This window comes from Mya arenaria, chromosome 10 (genome assembly GCF_026914265.1).
Source record: "Mya arenaria isolate MELC-2E11 chromosome 10, ASM2691426v1".
Classification (NCBI taxonomy): Eukaryota; Metazoa; Mollusca; class Bivalvia; order Myida; family Myidae; genus Mya; species Mya arenaria.
Window position 1 is genome coordinate 71,144,247 of NC_069131.1, and position 19,878 is coordinate 71,164,124.

Genomic DNA, 19,878 nt, shown 5'->3' on the forward strand with positions numbered 1-19,878 from the left:
CTATAATAAAATATTTACACCTCAACTTCCACTCCTTAAATGAACTGCCTTTAGGCAATTGCGTTCATCAATCGATGAACGCAACATCTTCGGATATGTTCGGATCGTAATTCATAGCATAACAATATACACGAAAGCTATTGATCTTGTTATTGTTTGTATTGTGTCAGCAGGTCCCGTAAAATATAGATCAACATTTTAGAAAGTGTTACTTTATTATATTTTAAATAAATTGGTGTCAGAAGTGTTTCAATTTTTACGTTTTAAAGTGATTTAAAGTGGTTGATCTTTTCCCGCGTTATTGTGACCTCATTTGAAAAAAAATATTTCCGGTTATAGTCGGTACTATTTACAGAATGGGTAAGAACGGATTACTGAAAGGTTTTCTTAAATGAAATGAAGTAGATATTTAACAATTCTTGAATGAAATAATGACTTATTGGTGTAAATATAAGGAATGAATTGCGGGGTTGATGTCATTGTCGGGGATATGAACGCAATTGGGTTGGTCAAAGTACGCGTGGAGTCCTTCGGACTCAACACATTGACCAACCCAATTGCATTCATACCCCGAAAATGACATCAACTCCGCAATTCATTCCTTAAATGAACCTCACTTTTTCACATACAAGTCCGAGGCAGTGTTAATATATGACCTTGGACTTACTTTTAGGGTCCTCCTTTTTCATCTCAGCTGAATACTCGTAGAATTCACGGGTGGCCTCGAGGTTGGCACCTGCAACAATAGATACATAAACATACATTGAAATATAAGTTAAGTACAGTTGCCTGTGAATCGAAACTGTCAATTCAGAAGAAATCAGACGTAATGCACAAGTCAATTGTAACCGCGCGCCCCCCCCCCCCCCCACCCCCAAGTCCGGGGAATAGCCGGGACTTTGACCTTCGGTCTAGCAAAGCCCGCCGGGTAAAATCCCTGTCCTGCGGGGACGAACTGCTGGTAAAATCTCTGCCAAATGCCCCCGCACCCCTGGGACTCTAGGTAAGGATCATTTCCCGCTAATTTTGGGGCAAAGACAAAACCACCGCATTCACCCGGCACTGCGGGGCCACCTGAAAGGTCAAAACACGGACCATATCCCCCGCTATCCCCGGTATACCCCCAGACCTTGGGGTGTGGTTACAATGGGCTGGTGTATAGTAAAAAAGCGCTATTTCAGTATTAGTAATTTGAAGCAATTATACACAGGAGCACACTGTAACAAACTGACAGTAAGAAAACATGTTTAATAATAATTATAATAAAGGACATATTACGGTGTATAGATTTGGCATTCAAATGGCGCGGAGCCTTGATACATATGAAGGAGATCAAGGACGAACAATGAAAGATATTAACAGAAAGTTCCGAGTAAATCGTAAGTTCTCGGTGATTTCCGTATTGGTCCTTTCTTGTTAATGGATGGGGAGATAAAGGGTTTAAGGATGTGTTTAACGTACACTGAACCAGGGGGAAGATGTCACGAATTCCCTGCTCGATTTTGTCAGCCGTCTCCGCATCATTCTTTTCGAACTTGTACTCCTGAATAGAAGGGGGGGAAAACATTAATTTAATCAATCGGATCGCGCTCGGATATGTCCGCGATCTTCCGAGCTCGCTAGAGGATAGGGTGGGGGTGGTGTTTGTTTTGATTGTAATGTTATATATATCCACCATACAACTTACCAATTTCAAAGATGACTAACGAACTTACAAAAGTAAGTTTTGCCCACGAGTAAAAAATCAAGAATGATTCCATTGATTTATAAAACTTAAGATATAAAATAAAAATGCAAACTTTATATTTTGGTGAAGGAACTATTGATATTTTATGTCTAAAGATTTAGGTTGACATTCTTTTACAAAGAGCTATGTTAAAAAAAAATAATGGACAAATCTTTGATTTTATGTTCTGCCTTCAACGTTTTCGGGCTTTTTATAAGCTAAATATGAAAATGGGAATATAATATTCCTAATGGCCCCTAAACTGGACACAAACGTTCATTAGAATATGTGGCGCCTGACTAAGGGTCAAAATATCTCTTCGGGCCCTGTCGTGAGATTTCCGACCTGTAGCCAATACAGGTTTTGTGCCTTTAGATTCCCGAAAGGTATAAAATATATAAAGCTGTCCTAACGGAGGTATAATACTTACGGCATATTTTGACACCAAACCAATAGCCAGGGGACAGGCCTTGACGAGGATAGATCCCTCCGCTGAAAAATATACCTATGTTAACATTCGTATTTGATATCATGCTTTAGTAACAATGTAAACATTCATCATCAGTTGTGGAAACAAAGGCCAACAAATTGATAAGAACGCAGGTGTTCCTTAAAAAATACCATCAGGGCAGTGGTAGCGCAGTCGGACAGTGGTTAACGCAGTCGGGCAGAGGTTAGCGCAGTCGGACAGTGGTTAGCGCAGTCGGGCAGTGGTTAGCGCAGTCGGACAGAGGTTAGCGCAGTCGGGCAGTGGTTAGCGCAGTAGGGCAGTGGTTAGCGCAGTCGCGCAGTGGTTAGCGCAGTCGGGCAGTCGTTAGCGCAGTAGGGCAGTGGTTAGCGCACTCGGGCAGTGGTTAGCGCAGTCGGGCAGTGGTTAGCGCAGTAGGGCAGTGGTTAGAGCAGTAGGGTAGTGGTTAGCGCAGTCGCCTCTCACAAATGCGTATTTTGTTCGATTCCCGGCTGGGCTAATTTGAGTTAGGTACGACTCGCGTAACATCGTACCAACATTACGACACTCTCCAGTAATATCCTACCAACGATACGACATTCTCCCGTAATATCCTACCAACGATACGACACTCTCGCGAACTATCGTACTATCGATTCGACACTCTCCCCTAATATCGTATCGACGATATGACACTCTCCCGTAATATCGTACCAACGATACGACACTCTCCCGTAATATCGTACCAACGATACGACACTCTCCCGTAATATCGTACCAACGATACGACTCGTAAATAAGATTTGCCACAATTAAATCAATTGTTTTAATATAGCAAAACGGACGAAGATATGTCAAAAGTGATGGTTCTCATGAAGGATACCGAGTTTGATTTGAAAGAAAAGTGCAGAAAAGACGTTTTACCTTAGTAAACGATAGTTGATCAGAGTAAAACTTTTAGCACTCACCAGTCATTGAATATTTTTGCGTTTTCAGCTATTTAATACACGGTTACAATCGTGTTATCAGTGATTAATATTATTTAGTAAGTAGTTAAAGGCTTAACACTCAAAATCTATGTTTGTTATACATGTGTATACTTTTTTGAATAAGAGTGTTACTTTAATAGTTTTTTACAATTACGGAGACAATCACAGAATGTTTTACGTACGTGTCTCATCGATGGCCTCGAAGTAGTTCTTTGCCGAAAGGCACGTGCCAACCAAGCTGGACACTGAAAAACAAGCGACGGGTTATTCCTTCCGATTGGGCTCATATATCATACAAAAATAGGGCGTGGCTAAGCCAATGACTAGACGATGAACTACACACCACGATTGTCCTTACCCTTGCTACCTCGATGATTTGTCTGATATATCATTACGGATTAAGGGCGAAGCTAAGCCAATGAAACACTAGGACAAACTTCACGATCCCTACTCTAGTAACCACTGCATTAATACAGAGATGGTTTGGTGTGGCTGATATATCATAATACATTTTTTTTTGTAAAATCGAAAAAAAATCGCATTAAAAGTATATACAAAAAGACAGTATATTGTCTTGATTTGTTTTGTATAAGCATAAAGTGTGTTTTTCGTCCAAATGTCATCATGAAGTTGTATGTGCGATTTTTCGTTTTTATAAATAAAACCGTGTAGTTTCTAACAATTCATGCACTAGTATGTTTAAGTTGTATTTGATGATTGAATTGTGAATATTAAACTAAAGGACAACCTTACTTTACAAAGTAACGTGAAGGTACACTTACTTGCCATCCATTCTGCAGGCCATTCTGAAAACACAAACCAAATAATTAATTACCGTCGGAAATTGGCATCGAGACCAAACAGATAAACAAGCGATTATTTTATCAAAGAATTATTCAACAATGCGGTGGAACCCTTTTCAGTCTCCAAATGCCCAAAACGCTCGTTTCCTTAAAGCGTTACGTATTTTTTTCTTGTTCAAAATCCTCTTCAAATAATTGCAAAATCACATGCGGTAACCAGTCATTCAAAATTTATGCGGTAACCAGTCATTCAAAATTCATGCGGTAACCAGTCATTCAACAAGAGCCGTCGTAAGACAGCGCGCTCGACTACGCCGCTTTGACTTAGAAGTGAATACAATAACGATGTAATATTACCAAGTTTGGTCTCTTTATGTCAAACCTAACTAAAATTATTCGATACATAAGGTGACTTTGATGTTGCCCTCCTACCAGCCCACCCGAGCAATGACGTAATTCATTCAAATAACTTGATTTCCTATTATGAAAATGTGGTTAAAAATATACAAATATGTCTTTCAAAAGTAAAAAATAAAAAATAAATTCAAGTGCCATAATTTGTATTTAGGGTTAAAATGAAGTTATGGTTCTTGTTGTAAGATGGTCGTAAATAATAATTTTGAATTTTATTAAGTGCATTGAATGTTCGGTATAAGAGTGAGGTTTGTGCATATAAACTGGTTTAAACCCCCAGTAAATTTACATTTAACTGACCGTTCCAAGGCGGTACCTAACAATTCTTGATAAACATACCAATTATATATATATATAGTATTTATGCACTGTGCTGTTTGTTGAGTTTTGTGCTATTCTACCATGTTTCTTGTTTGTGATTTTGTGTTCTATGTCTTTGGCGTTTGCCCATTGCTATTAAACCGGGTTTATGTTTAAACGTTTTGCTACTGAGCATGTTTCTGTAGTTTTTGCATATATATAGAAGTTTTTCTTATTAAAATCCCAACTTGCCCTTAACCTTTACTTGCCTGAAACTTTAACCTAAGTCAATCAGGGGCCATAACTTGTATAAAGGATAATATGGAGTTATGTAACCTCATTGTGTGATGGTCCTGAATAACTGTGTGAAGTATTAAGTCAATTGAACAAAGGGTATAGAAGTTATTAATAAATATCCCAACCTGCCATAAAACTTTAACCTAAGTTCCATAGTCGATCCGGGGCCATAATTTGTGTAAAGAGTAGTATGGAGTAATCTAACCTCATCATGTGATGGCCCTGAACAACTGTGTGAAGTATTAAGTTAATTGAATGAAGGGTATTGGACTTTTAAGTGAAAATCCCAACTTGCCCTAAAACTTTAACCGGACGCCGACGCCGACGCCGGGGCAAGTAGTTTAGCCCACCTATTCTTCGAATAGTCGAGCTAAAAATGCATGCGGTAACCAGTCATTCAAAATTCATGCGGTAACTAGTCATTCAAAATTCATGCGGTAACCAGCCATTCAAAATTCATGCGGTAACCAGTCATTCAAAAATCATGCGGTAACAAGTCATTCAAAATTCATGCTGTACATAACCAGTCATTCAAAATTCATGCTGTACATAACCAGTCATTCAAAATTCATGCTGTACATAACTCAAAATTCATGCTGTACATAACCAGTCATTCAAAATTCATGCTGTACATAACCAGTCATTCAAAATTCATGCTGTACATAACCAGTCATTCAAAATTCATGCTGTACATAACCAGCCATTCAAAATTCATGCGGTAACCAGTCATTCAAAAATCATGCGGTAACAAGTCATTCAAAATTCATGCAGTAATTAAACATCTAAAATTCACACGGTAAGCTTGTTTGTTTAAAGAAAACGAAAGAAACGTATGGAAAGGAAGAAGGGGACTTACTCGGTTCTCCTCCAGACTGCCTCTTCGTCATTGTCCGTGCCTGGACGAGCCCAGTGACCGCCACAACTCCCAGAATAGCCAGTGTCCACTTCATTGTTAGGTCTGCTCAGTCTTGGAAATTATCTGCGCTTAGCCAGGAGTTCTGACCAGAATATATACCGGTCGGGCATTAGCCGATATGACGTCATTTGCTTTGGTGATGGAAAATATTTGCTGATGTTTTATAACAGTTTAAGAAAGTGGTAATTGTTTACATTTTAGGTTACTTTTAGTAAATGTTTTCTTTAAAGATTTAGGAAAATTCTGCAATAAAAGAGATTTAAGTGCGAAGTGTTAGTTTACGTTTGTGCTTCTTAATAATTAAATCAACATAATATGAAATGAAAATGCCGCCGACGCAGCGTGTTTGAGGCCCGTAAGGTGCCTTGATGTTCTGTTTCTATCGGAAATACACTACCTGGTGATCGGTGTTACTCAATTTTCAAACACTTCAGCTTTGGAGACACGAGGGTTTTAAACAGTGCAGTACTACTGTTTGAAATCTCGAGCTCGAACGCATGATATTTTTTTATAATTAAAAATACCATGTATAAGCATTTAAACGCATGCTGCATTATCAACAATTTCGGGGGAGCATTCCAACATCCCCTCCCTCTCTCTTCGAACCGGGGCTGCACATTAATTATGGTCTAGCTACGCCCCTTTCTTGCCTTCAAGCCTCCCGAGAGCGTTCCTTTGTGACAGAAACGACCTTAGAAATAAAGAATCCATGGAACCCGGTCACAAATGGCCCTAAAGCGTTCCTTTCTAAAAGAAACAATCCTACGAAAAACCCGAGCACATGGATCCAACAGCGTTCCCTTGTGATCCTAAGGCGAAGGGGTCACTAAGTGCAACGGCAAGGGTACATAAACAAGGATCCCCCACACACTTTTGTAATCAGCAACCTATTAGTGATATTTGGCCTTAACATATTACATGACAAACGTTCACACCAAAAAACACAAAATCTTATTGAAAAAATATCTATCTTTAAAATGCATAACTTCAATAACACTGTATGATGGTATAGTGTTGGGCGTCAACGTTTGGCAATAAGGAGTACTTATACTTGTATGAGAAACTACTCGTAGAAGTTCCAGTAGTAGTGTTTCGCCACCTCTATAATGACAATTCAGTGTGTGTACTTGGCTTTTACAAATCAAACCTATCAAAACCTGTTACTAATTCCAGTGGTTTTAAACATGGCCTCTTTGAAAATTCTCACGTTTTATAATTCGTTAATATATTCGTAAGTAAATAAAAACGTATATAGTTATACAATATATTGTGTTTCCAGCTTATACTGATTAAGTATAGTTTATTCAATCAGTCTTGAACTAATGTACCAACTAGTATTGTAATCTAAGAACAACATTTTAACACGTACTCAAGTCGCACAATAGAGTGTTTGCGAAGTAATTTAAGAGTCGTTTTTTAATGTCCTCAGTGTGAAGACCCGAGGTCAAATACGAGCACATTGTCGTGGGTTTACGTGTCAAACTTAATACCCTTTACTTGTTAAAAATGCACTCTTACTCCCAAATAAGATTTACCAAAATGTATACAATTGTTTTGATAAACCAAAAAAAATTGCAAAATTTCGAAAACAATGGTTCTTATGAAGGGTACCGAGTTAAATTTGATATAAAAGTGCAAAAACCACGGTATTTCTACCTTATGAGACGATAGTAGATTACAGTAAACCTTTTAGCACTCACCAAACATTTAACATTTGTGCGTTTTCGGCTATTAAGTACACGGTTACAATCTTGTTATCAGTAATTGCCAATGTTATTTTCCACAAATGCATTATTCAGTAAGTAGTTAAAGGTTTATCACTCAAAGCGAATGTTTGTTATACATGTTTATTTATTTATTTTGAATAAGGGTGTCACTTTAAAGGCAGCCGACTTCATTTTAAAAACTTAAAAACCATACAACAAGTTAACAAAAGGGTCTTTCAATTTCTGGCTTAGATTAAAATGAAATAAAAAAAATAAATGTTTTTGGAACTAGTGCATAGAGGAAACGTGGTAATTCGAATCTAAAAAATAAAGCTGGGCAGACATTTTCAAAATGTGCTTTATTTTTTTGCCATTTTATTGCAAGTCGAGCTCTGATAACTTTATCTAATGAACAATATAAAAAGTGTTACACTGATTTGTATTATGTTAGGTATATAGAAGAATTTGTGCTTGGCTGCCTTTAAGTCCAAACAAACACGCGTACTATATATACTCGTGAACTTAATTGTTAAAATAGAACGTATTCCGTAGGCTACATATGAACTTTTTAAATATCCAATTTCATTGAAGGTTAATACAAGGTTACCTGTTTCCGACAGGCTGTCCATCAGAAGGCAGTGGCACAAAGAATTTAGTTATCAGTGCAGTGAACTGTATATGTGAATACAATAATCATTTTGGTATGTGTATCAAATTTATCATCGTGGAAGTGACAGACGAATGGTCCGTACAAGAGTAGCGGATCCAGGGAGAGAGTGTGTGTGTGTTTGTGCGTGCGTGCGTGCGTTCGTGCGTGCGTGCGTGCGTGTATGTGTGTGAGGGCGGGGGGGGGGGGGGCTGATATCCACCCTGTTTATAGTTACTCACAGTTTTGTAACAACCCCATGTAACACATTAAAACCTACATTGTTTGGCACACGGGACAGGGCGCGTTACCGACCTGTTGTCACCTCAAGTGTATTTATTTATTACAGTGAAGTCTGATAATATTATTCTCGTTCACAAGAGTGATGATGCTATGCGTACCACAGATGGATATATCATTATCAAACCTCTGATGAATGAGAAAGAATAATATTGGAATGGCGAATATAGCTCAACATGTTAAACTGTTAAATTGCACAGCTTAACAGTGTAAACAAAAGATGTTTGTCAAACATTATGCCCCCCTGAGCGCCATGTTGTCAGGATTATATGGACAATTGAATGAAATATGCATGGACCGAAATGACAGCTGATTTGTCACTGACATTGGATGCCGTTGAAGCAGTTTTACGATTATGACCATTCAAAGTTTGAGGATAGAGTGTGTTATGACCATGAACTTTGACTCTATGACCTCAAAATCCATAGGAGTCATCAGCTGGTCACCAAAAATCTAAGTGTCAAGTTTGAGAGCCATGGGTGCAGGCATTGACAATTTATCCCACAGACAAGCTTTTTTCGTTCAAGGTCACTGTAACCTTGACCTTTGACCCAATGACCCCTAAAATCGTAAGGGGTCATCTACAGGTCAGACACAACACCAAGTCAAGTTTGAGGGCCATGGGTGTAGGCATTGTTGAATTTTCACTTGAAACATTTTCGCATTCAAGGTCACTGTGAACTTGACTTTTGACCCAATGACTCATAAAATCAATAAGTGTCATCTCCTTGTCAGGCCAAACTTCCATGTCAGATTTGATGATCATAGGTTCAGGCATTGTTGAGATATCACTGGGAGAAGATTTGTTAACTGTTTTGTGTTAAAGGTTACTGTGACCTTGACCTTGGCCCGATGACCCCAAAAGTCAAGAGAGGTCATCTACTGGTCAGGCCCAACCTTCATGTCAAGTTTGATGATAATAGGTCCAGGAATTGTCAAGTTTGCTTTCAAGGTCACTGTGACCTTGACCCCTTCAATCAATAGGGGTCATCTACTGGTCAGGCCAAACCTCCAAGTCTAGTTTGAGGACAATGGGTGCAGGCATTGTTGAGTTATCACATGGACAACTTTTTTACCATTCAAGGTCACTGTGACCTTGACCTTTGGCGTGATGACCCCCAAATACAATAGAAGTCATCTTCTGGTCAGGTCCAACCTCCAATTCAATTATGAGGGCCTTGGGTGCAGGCATTGGCGAGTTATCACTCGGGACAACCTTTTAACATTCAAGGTCACTGTGACCTTGACCTTTGATCCGATGATCCAAAAACAATAGGGGTCAGCTACTGGTCAATCCCAACCTCCAAGTCAAGTTTGAGGGCCATGGGTGCAGGCATTGTCGAGTTATCACATGAACAACCTTTTACCATTCAAGGTCACTGTGACCTTGACCTTTGGCCCAATGATCCCCAAATACAATAGGGATCATCTACTGGTCAGGCCCAACCTCCAATTCAATTACGAGGGCCATGGTGTGCAGGCATTGTTGAGTTACCACTCGGATAACCTTTTACCATTCAAGGTCACTGTGACCTTGACCTTTGACCCGTTGAGCCCCAAAAACAATAGGGGTCAGCTACTGGTCAGGCCAAACCTCCAAGGGAAGTTTGAGGGCCATGGGTGCAGGCATTGTCTAGTTATCACTCGGACAACCTTTTACCATTCAACGTCACTGTGACCTTGACCTTTGGCGTGATGACCCCCAAAAAACAATAGGGGTCATCTACTGGTCAGGCCCAACTTCCATATCAAGTTTGATGACCACAGGTCTAAGCATTGTTGAGTTATCACTCTGACAAGCTTTAAAATTATTTTACCATTAAAGGTCACTGTGACCTTGACCTTTGACCCGATGAGCCCTAAAAACAATAGGGGTCATCTACTGGTCAGGCCCAACCTTCATGTAAAGTTTGATGACCATACGTCCAGGAATTGTTGAGTTATCACTCGGACAAGCTTTGGTCTACCGACCGACCGACCGACATGCCTGTGCAAAGCAATATACCCCTCTCCTTCGAAGGGGGGCATAATAAATCTCTTAAAGAGACACTCTTATTCAAAATGAATACATACACATGTATAACAACAAGAATTTTGACTGATAACCCTTGCACTACTTACTAAATGATGAATTTATGGAAAATATAAATTACTGATAACAAGATTGTAACCGTGTATTAATACCAGAAAACGCAAAAATATTAAATGATTGGTGAATGCTAAAAGATTTACTATAGTCTCATAATGTAGAAATACCATCTTTTATGCTAATTTCTTTCAAATTAAACCCGGTATCCTTCATACGAACATTTATTTATCCGTTTTGGAATATTAAAACAATATTATTAATTGTGGTAAATCTTATCTGGGAGTAATAGTGCATCGAAAACAAGAGGCCCAAAAGGGCCTATGCTCTACTGGCATGGCTTTTGTGGTCATATCAATCCAGAGCATGTATGTATGGGTAAAAGGCAACAGACATATGGTTTATGTTTTGTGTTTGGCTTACCTGAAAACGTAGCACGTTCAACATCTGAGCCCAGAAAGTATTATAAGCAGATTAGTTCCACGAACTATTTTAATATGTGCCAAGTAAAAGTCATCTGACAAAAAATGCTTTCAAAACTGTACTCATAGTAAATATTTCTGTAGTTTTAAAAGTTAAAAAATTTGGTCAAAAGGTCAAAGTCAAGGGCATCCTAGGACAACATTGATCAATTTGAACAAACATTCACAATCAATTGTGCTGAGATGGATGCACGAACACACAAAAAGATTTTCAAACCTTTCCAGATTTATGTTTACCAAACCTGTGAACCCTGGGTGTGGCCAGTAATGACACCAGGTGCATAACTTAAACATTCACAACCAATTTTGTTAAGATGAATGCACAAACTACAGAACTTAAAGCTAAAAAATGGCCTTTGGGCTTTCAACAAGAACAAGGCAGAGTAATTCACAAAATCAGCTGCAGAAGCAAAAAGCAAATTGTCTCTCAAAATCCTAGACTTGCAAATTGTCTCCCTTAACTCTAGACTTGAATTTACATGTACATGTAAACTTGGCTAAAAATAGAATTCGCTCTTGCAGACCTGGCTAAAAATAGAAAGCATTTCTTTAAAACTTTCATGGCCCATAATCTAGGCATTCATGGGCGGATCTGGCTGGTTTTCGAAAGGACCCGAGCTCTAATGGATATCTAGATACTGTACAAGTTTCATTGAGATACAATAAAAACTGAAGACTGTATCGTGTTCACAACCAATTGTTTACACAATAGCATTTTTTATACTATCAAGGGCCATAATCTAGGCATGCATGGGCGGATCTGGCTGGTTTTCGAAAGGAACCCAGCTCTAATGGATATCTAGATACTGTACAAGTTTTATCGACATACAATCAAAACTGAAGACTGTATCGTGTTCACAAGCAATTGTTTACAGACGCACGAACGCACGACCGCACGGATGCACATACTACGTACACATTACCATCGCATAAGCTCTTCTGGCCTTTGGCCAGTAGAGCTAAAAACAGGGGGATTTTACACGGCCTACAACTGATATTGCCTCTCTTTCCCGGCTGTTTAGTGAATAGCTTACTATGTATAAATAGCTATCGCTAAGCCTTCTTCGGTATGCAAGCCCGCAAAAGTCTTAGAAACGACTATGATGAGCCTGAAATGCATACAAATCATCCAAATACAAAACTACTGTCGGACCCCGTTGGCTCGATCACCCTAGGACCGTAAAAATACCTCGAGCCTCGGGAAATTCGAGCCAAGCGGAATTGTCTACCTTCGGTTTAAAAAATCGGTCCTTTAAATCTAGTTCAAGACCAGCGAGTTCGAGCCAACAGGGTTCGACTGTGTATGTTATGGAGTGATATGCACAAACTTTCGCCCACATTCCCATATTGTTTCGCGCTCTTCTTGCCCTCGTCAATTATTTATTCTGTAAATAATATTCACTTTGCTAATGAAAATAAAACAAAGTTATTATTGCTTGCACAGGAGTTTAGTTCACCAAGGACAATTTCCCTGAACCCCGACCACAACGGGCCTACTTAAGTATGTTCGCTTATAACGGATTTTTGCAAAACATGACACAGGATCAAACAAGAAATGCCGCAATGCGACGAAACCAGGTTTTTAATGATTGACAGAAGAACTTCAGCCTGTGTCTGTTTTTTTCTATTTTTAGTAACAGTGACCTTGACCCTAGGGACCCCAAATGCAATCCATTGAAAGGTATCCATAAACTCTTCCTTTATACCAAGTTGTGTCAGGATATGTCAACCCTAACTTAAGTTATTCAGTTTCAACCATTTTTCTATTTTAAGTAACAGTGACCTTGACCTAGGGTCCCCAAACGCAATCCCATGAAAGGTATCCATAAACTCTTTATACTTGGTTTGGTCAAGATATGTAGACCCTGTCTAAAATTATTCAGTTTCAACTGTTTTTCTATTTTTAGTAACAGTGACCTTGACCTTGAATCTAGGGACCCCAAAACGCAATCCCATGAAAGTATCCATAAACTTTTATTATAGACCAAGTTTGGTCAAGATATGTCAACCCTAACTAAAGATATTCAGTTTCAACCATTTTTCTATTTTTAGTAACAGTGACCTTGACCCTAGGGATCTCAAATGCAATCCTATGAAAGGTATTCATAAACTCTTCCTATAGACCAAGTTTAGTCAAGATATGTCAACCCTAACTCAAGTTATTGAGTTTCAACTGTTTTTCTATTTTTAGTACCAGTGACCTTGACCTTGACCCTAGGGACCCTAAACGCAATCCCATGAAAGGTATCTAAAAACTATTCCTGTACACCAAGTTAAGTCAAGATATGTCATCCCTAACTAAAGTTATTTAGTTTGAACCCTTTTTTATTTTTAGTAACAGTGACCTTGAACCTATGGACCCCAATCGCAATCCCATGAAAGGTACCTATAAACTCTTTCTTTAGACCAAGTTTGGTCATGATATGTCATCCCTAACTAAAGTTATTCAGTTTCAACCATTTTTCTATTTTTAGTAACAGTGACCTTGACCTTGAACCTAGGGACCCCAATCGCAATCCCATGAAAGTTACCCATAAACTCTTATTATAGACCAAGTTTGGTCAAGATATGTCAACCCTAACTCAAGTTATTCAGTTTCAACTGTTTTTCTATTTTTAGTAACAGTCACCTTGACCTTGAACCTAGGGACCCCAAACGCAATCCCATGAAAGGTCTCCATAAACTCTTCCTATTGACCAAGTTTAGTTATGTCAATCCTTACTTAAGTTATTCAGTTTCATAGGTCAGTCTGACGCTGCCTGGCCGCCCGCCCGAACAACGACGTCCGCCATTCTATTAACAAGGTTTCACTATGTGAAAACCTGGTTAATAAATGAAATTCACGAAAACCATGCATTACTCAGTCATGTTTTCCCTCCATGTTTACACTAGATGGTATTCCAGATTATCGGTTCAAAGTAAGTGGTTTTCCATAGTCCTGTCATAAATTAGCGCTATTCCGGATTCATGTCCTGAAACTAGGACTTTTACGGATTCACGTCCTAAAATTAAAGGTATTAAGAATTCCTGTCCTAATATTAGCGGTATTCCGGATTCCTGTCCTAATACTAGGACTATTCCGAAATCCTGTCCTAAAATGAGAGGTATTAAGATTTCCTGTCCTTATATTGAACTTTTCCGGATTCATGTCCTAAAATGAGAGGTATTAAGATTTCCTGTCCTAACATTAGCGGTATTCCTGAAACTGTCCTTATATTAGGACTATTCCGGATTCATGTCCTAAAATGAGAGGTATTAAGATTTCCTGTCCTAAAATAAGCGGCATTCCGGATTCATGTTCTAAAATTAGCGGTTTTTGGATTCTATTTCTGCGGCGGCAGATGGGGTTACACCCTTTTTAACATGAAATGTAAATATCAATATTGCATTCTAATTTCTAAATATAGTCAAATATTACATTCATTTCAATGCAATTTTGTTAGAAGTTTTATTTGTATGTAGATCACAGTAATAAACAAAGAAAATAAGCACAGAAGTAGAAATGCATCAAAAATAACAGCAGGTTAAAATGTGCCTGCTACTAATCCATAAGAACAGGCTTTAATAAAGATCTGAGTCGTAAAATGAAATCATCTTAGTGTCATCTTAGTGTCATATTTTTGTTATCTCAAGATGTGTATATTAATATATTGTTTTTTTTTTGTGAATTCTGCAACTTCTGCAAAAAATCTACCCGTAGCATTCTTCGACGTCCCTACTGATTACTAATAAGATCCTTTAATAAAACAGAGGATGAAGGATTTCAGTAGTGACCTCAATTATCTTCAATTAATAACTTTAATCTGTTTAAACTTAAGATATGGCAATTCTTTTTTTTGTATCATTTTATTTTATTTTCCTAACTTCTTGTTCATTTTCCATGTTGGCTTAAGTGTAATTTACACAATTATGTAGCAAAATTATGAAACTTTGTCACTAAGACAATTTCAATTTACGAATAAAATCGACTAAGATCTTTACTGAGACGGCCTCCTGGGCCAGTATTCGTCCTTATCCTTAGACATGCCTCAGTGATTCCATTCAACCTACTGGTCAGCTAAATATACAGGCCAATCAAAACACTTTGGTTCTAATCAAAATTTGAAAAGTTCAATCTATATTTGTTATTGAATATAGCGCCTGGACACAGAGTCCAAAGCAACATATAGAATCTAAATAAAAAAAGAGTAATTAAACTTAATATTCACATTTTGACAAGTAATATTTCTTCAACAAATATGATGTGTTTAAATAGTATCATTTTAAGAAACAGCAATTTCTAAACTGAATCTTGACCATTTTTTTTTAAATATACTTATTTCAAATATTTGTGAAATTAAACATGTGAGGATTGTCTTTTCAGATAATATTCTTTTTTTATTCAAGATTTTCCATGAATCCAATACCAGATAAATTAAAACATTAAAAAAAACGTTCAAGGCAGCATTTGCAGCTACAACTAATAATGATTAGTTGCAAGATTGTTCAGCAAATCCTTTGTTACATAATTTCAATTAATATACAGAATCATACGTTCATTTCAACTGCTAAATGGTTTGAGAAATATAAGAATTATCAAGAAAACTGTTGATAAAAAAGGTAGACAGAACAAATCGACAGTATATTGGCTAGTCCCACATGTTATGTGATGTTATGTTATAACACACTGACCTTAATCTAACAAAAGTGCTGCCGAGCAATCACCAATGTCGGCAACATTTGTTCCAAGTTTCATTCAAAACTCTTGAATAGTTTAAGTTTAGTAAAAGTTTTAGCACACCTGCAACACCAAGGCTATGAGAATACCTTAAATATTCAAAATGCCTTTAAAACAGACAAGCAGAAAAGATTCCAAGTGAGAACTATAATTCAACAATTCAGATGTATTACATTTCTTATAAGTGAATGCCAACATGACCTGAATCAATCTACTGGCCATGACCAATGTCCATACCAAGTTTGAAGACCCAGCACTAAGTTGTTGAAAAGTTATTGATAAAAAATAAAATTAGGACAGCGACAAAGATGAAGCAGGACAAAGCCATCCCTATATGTCTACCATGATTTGCATGTTACACAAAAGCACATTTACAGATCAAAACAATATTTTGATCATAATTAAATAATCATTTTCTGCATACGCTGGATAGGACATAGCACAAACATAACAGAAATAAGAACCAAATAATTTTCAAAAAATAAATCATAAATGAAGAATCGTCTAATTAATACAATCACATTCTTCATCTGCTATAATATATCCTAAATAGCTTAATGTAAATTTTATATAAATCTACTAGCCCTCATGCAACTGAAGACTCAAGCATAATACACAAAATGTAAATGAAAGTCTCATGTAAATAGCCATATGTGAAGTTTAGGCTTCGATCCACTGTAGGCCGAGCGACTGGTATATAAAACTGTACATGTCACTCAATTCTTCAATCTGAAATACATGAAAACGTTCGTTATATTTTATTGCTTTCGTGGTTTCTTCTTAAATGGTATTGGTCATGACGACAAACATAGCTAGAACTGTGACATGAGTTACAAATATTCCCACACAAAGACTGGACACAATAATGGTAAACTATTTCATATCTCCAACGAACTTTGGTGGATTTAGGTTTAACCAATGTCAAACTTGATCTGTATTTTATGGTGTGAAAGATGTGTATCATTTTCTTTTAAATCCATAGAACCTGTCATTAGTTATCGGCCCATACCATATTTTGTCAAAAATTGTCCGTTTGTATAGAAAGTCAAACATGTTCAGTTTTTTTATAGTGTTGAAAATTAAGTAAAAGTGTCTCCCATAACATGAGTTATCGTCCAGAAAAAAAACTGATGGACTGACCGACAAACTCACTTTTGGTTCATTCTAATTTATTTAAGCTAAATTGTGATGAAAGCTGATATCTTATAAAATCAAGTCTGTTTCCTGGGCAGAAACCAGTATTGTGTTCTGTTTTTAGAGGCCATAAGAAAGTACCCCTGATGGGGTTCAATGAACAAACTTTTAGGTGAGAGGCGGACACCTATACCACTAGACCACTCTCACCCCAGTAGGGATGAACCCACAAGCTCTTGGGTGAGAGGCGGACACCTATACCACTAGACCACTCTCACCCCAGTAGGGTTGAACCCACAAGCTCTTGGGTGAGAGGCGAACACCTATACCACTAGACCACTCTCACCCCAGTATGGTTGAACCCACAAGCTCTTGGGTGAGAGGCGGACACCTATTCCACTAGACCACTCTCACCCCAGTAGGGTTGAACCCACAAGCTCTTGGGTGAGAGGCAGACACCTATACCACTAGACCACTCTCACCCCAGTAGGGTTGAACCCACAAGCTCTTGGGTGAGAGGTGAATACCTATACCACTAGACCACTCTCACCCCAGTATGGTTGAACCCACAAGCTCTTGGGTGAGAGGCGAACACCTATACCACTAGACCACTCTCACCCCAGTATGGTTGAACCCACAAGCTCTTGGGTGAGAGGCGAACACCTATACCACTAGACCACTCTCACCCCAGTATGGTTGAACCCACAAGCTCTTGGGTGAGAGGCGAACACCTATACCACTAGACCACTCTCACCCCAGTAGGGTTGAACCCACAAGCTCTTGGGTGAGAGGCGAACACCTATACCACTAGACCACTCTCACTCCAGTAGGGTTGAACCCACAAGCTCTTGGGTGAGAGGCGAACACCTATTCCATTAGACCACTCTCACCCCAGTAGGGTTGAACCAACAAGCTCTTGGGTGAGAGGCGAACACCTATTCCACTAGACCACTCTCACCCCAGTAGGGTTGAACCCACAAGCTCTTGGGTGAGAGGCGGACACCTATTCCACTAGACCACCCTCACCCCAGTAGGGTTGAACCCACAAGCTCTTGGGTGAGAGGCGGACACCTATTCCACTAGACCACTCTCACCCCAGTAGGGTTGAACCCACAAGCTCTTGGGTGAGAGGCGGACACCTATACCACTAGACCACTCTCACCCCAGTAGGGTTGAACCCACAAGCTCTTGGGTGAGAGGCGGACACCTATACCACTAGACCACTCTCACCCCAGTAGGGTTGAACCCACAAGCTCTTGGGTGAGAGGCGGACACCTATACCACTAGACCACTCTCACCCCAGTAGGGTTGAACCCACAAGCTCTTGGGTGATAGGTGAATACCTATACCACTAGACCACTCTCACCCCAGTAGGGTTGAACCCACAAGCTCTTGGGTGAGAGGCGAACACCTATTCCATTAGACCACTCTCACCCCAGTAGGGTTGAACCAACAAGCTCTTGGGTGAGAGGCGAACACCTATTCCACTAGACCACTCTCACCCCAGTAGGGTTGAACCCACAAGCTCTTGGGTGAGAGGCGAACACCTATTCCACTAGACCACTCTCACCCCAGTAGGGTTGAACCCACAAGCTCTTGGGTGAGAGGCGGACACCTATACCACTAGACCACTCTCACCCCAGTAGGGTTGAACCCACAAGCTCTTGGGTGAGAGGCGAACACCTATTCCACTAGACCACTCTCACCCCAGTAGGGTTGAACCCACAAGCTCTTGGGTGAGAGGCGAACACCTATACCACTAGACCACTCTCACCCCAGTAGGGTTGAACCCACAAGCTCTTGGGTGAGAGGCGAACACCTATACCACTAGACCACTCTCACCCCAGTAGGGTTGAACCCACAAGCTCTTGGGTGAGAGGCGGACACCTATACCACTAGACCACTCTCACCCCAGTAGGGTTGAACCCACAAGCTCTTGGGTGAGAGGCGAACACCTATACCACTAGACCACTCTCACCCCAGTAGGGTTGAACCCACAAGCTCTTGGGTGAGAGGCGAACACCTATTCCACTAGACCACTCTCACCCCAGTAGGGTTGAACCCACAAGCTCTTGGGTGAGAGGCGAACACCTATTCCACTAGACCACTCTCACCCCAGTAGGGTTGAACCCACAAGCTCTTGGGTGAGAGGCGGACACCTATTCCACTAGACCACTCTCACCCCAGTAGGGTTGAACCCACAAGCTCTTGGGTGAATGGCGGACACCTATTCCACTAGACCACTCTCACCCCAGTAGGGTTGAACCCACAAGCTCTTGGGTGAGAGGCGGACACCTATACCACTAGACCACTCTCACCCCAGTAGGGTTGAACCCACAAGCTCTTGGGTGAGAGGCGGACACCTATTCCACTAGACCACTCTCACCCCAGTAGGGTTGAACCCACAAGCTCTTGGGTGAGAGGCGGACACCTATTCCACTAGACCACTCTCACCCCTAGCTCACTCTTGTTGGGACATAACTATCCAAATGGACAGTAATAAGAGGTTGCTTTGTGATAAATAAAAATTTGTACTAAAATATTTCAAATTGGATGTGTTGCCTATCTGTCACAACAATCTTGACCCACAACCTAATAACATCAAAATAATGAGAGTAACAAGACCAATGTGAATACTAAGTTTGATGACTCCACAACAAATTGTTTTAGCTCAATACTGAAGAAAATGTGACTCACAATTTTTGCAGTCGGTTTTCCAGCACCGTGTCCTGACTTTGTGTCCACTCTGATCATCAACGGATTGGTCTGGAAAATATCAACATTGCAGGAATGTGAATATGTTTACCAATGGATCTAAGGACCCAGATACTATTATCCAAGGACTCTATATACAGCAAATAGTTACCATATTTCAATGAATATTCACATAAAGCAGTAATTCATCATTCTCGTT

The 19,878-nt window shown here is 39.5% G+C and overlaps 2 protein-coding genes across 2 annotated transcripts in view; both read right to left on the reverse strand.

Annotated features, from left to right (window-relative positions):
* Window positions 1–644: 644 nt before the first annotated feature.
* Window positions 645–5,927, reverse strand: LOC128204992 (uncharacterized). The gene is made up of 6 exons (XM_052906387.1): window positions 5,834–5,927; window positions 3,946–3,969; window positions 3,346–3,408; window positions 2,157–2,218; window positions 1,462–1,543; window positions 645–736 (listed from the first exon to the last, which is right to left on the reverse strand). Exons 1-6 carry the CDS (start codon window positions 5,925–5,927, stop codon window positions 645–647), a joined length of 417 nt encoding a protein of 138 aa, XP_052762347.1.
* Window positions 5,928–14,542: 8,615 nt separating this feature from the next.
* The window catches only part of LOC128205470 (prolyl endopeptidase-like), a 28,147-nt gene continuing 22,811 nt past the window's right edge, over window positions 14,543–19,878 (reverse strand). The window contains exons 19-20 of the mRNA XM_052907128.1: window positions 19,662–19,730; window positions 14,543–16,559 (exon numbers count right to left, since the gene is read on the reverse strand). Of these exons, the coding sequence (XP_052763088.1) occupies window positions 16,491–16,559; window positions 19,662–19,730 (138 nt within the window). The 3' untranslated portion in view covers window positions 14,543–16,490. The remainder of the gene's footprint in view (window positions 16,560–19,661; window positions 19,731–19,878) is intronic.

What these genes read in the sequence shown, in the direction of transcription:
- LOC128204992 (XM_052906387.1), bottom strand. Translation starts at nt 5,927, where the DNA reads ATGAAGTGGACACTGGCTATTCTGGGAGTTGTGGCGGTCACTGGGCTC. An exon ending in GCCTGCAGAATGGATGGCAA is followed by an intron (nt 3,409 to 3,945) that starts GTAAGTGTACCT and finishes CTTGTTTTTCAG; the next exon opens with TGTCCAGCTTGGTTGGCACG. An exon ending in CGAGGCCATCGATGAGACAC is followed by an intron (nt 2,219 to 3,345) that starts GTACGTAAAACA and finishes TATATTTTTCAG; the next exon opens with CGGAGGGATCTATCCTCGTC.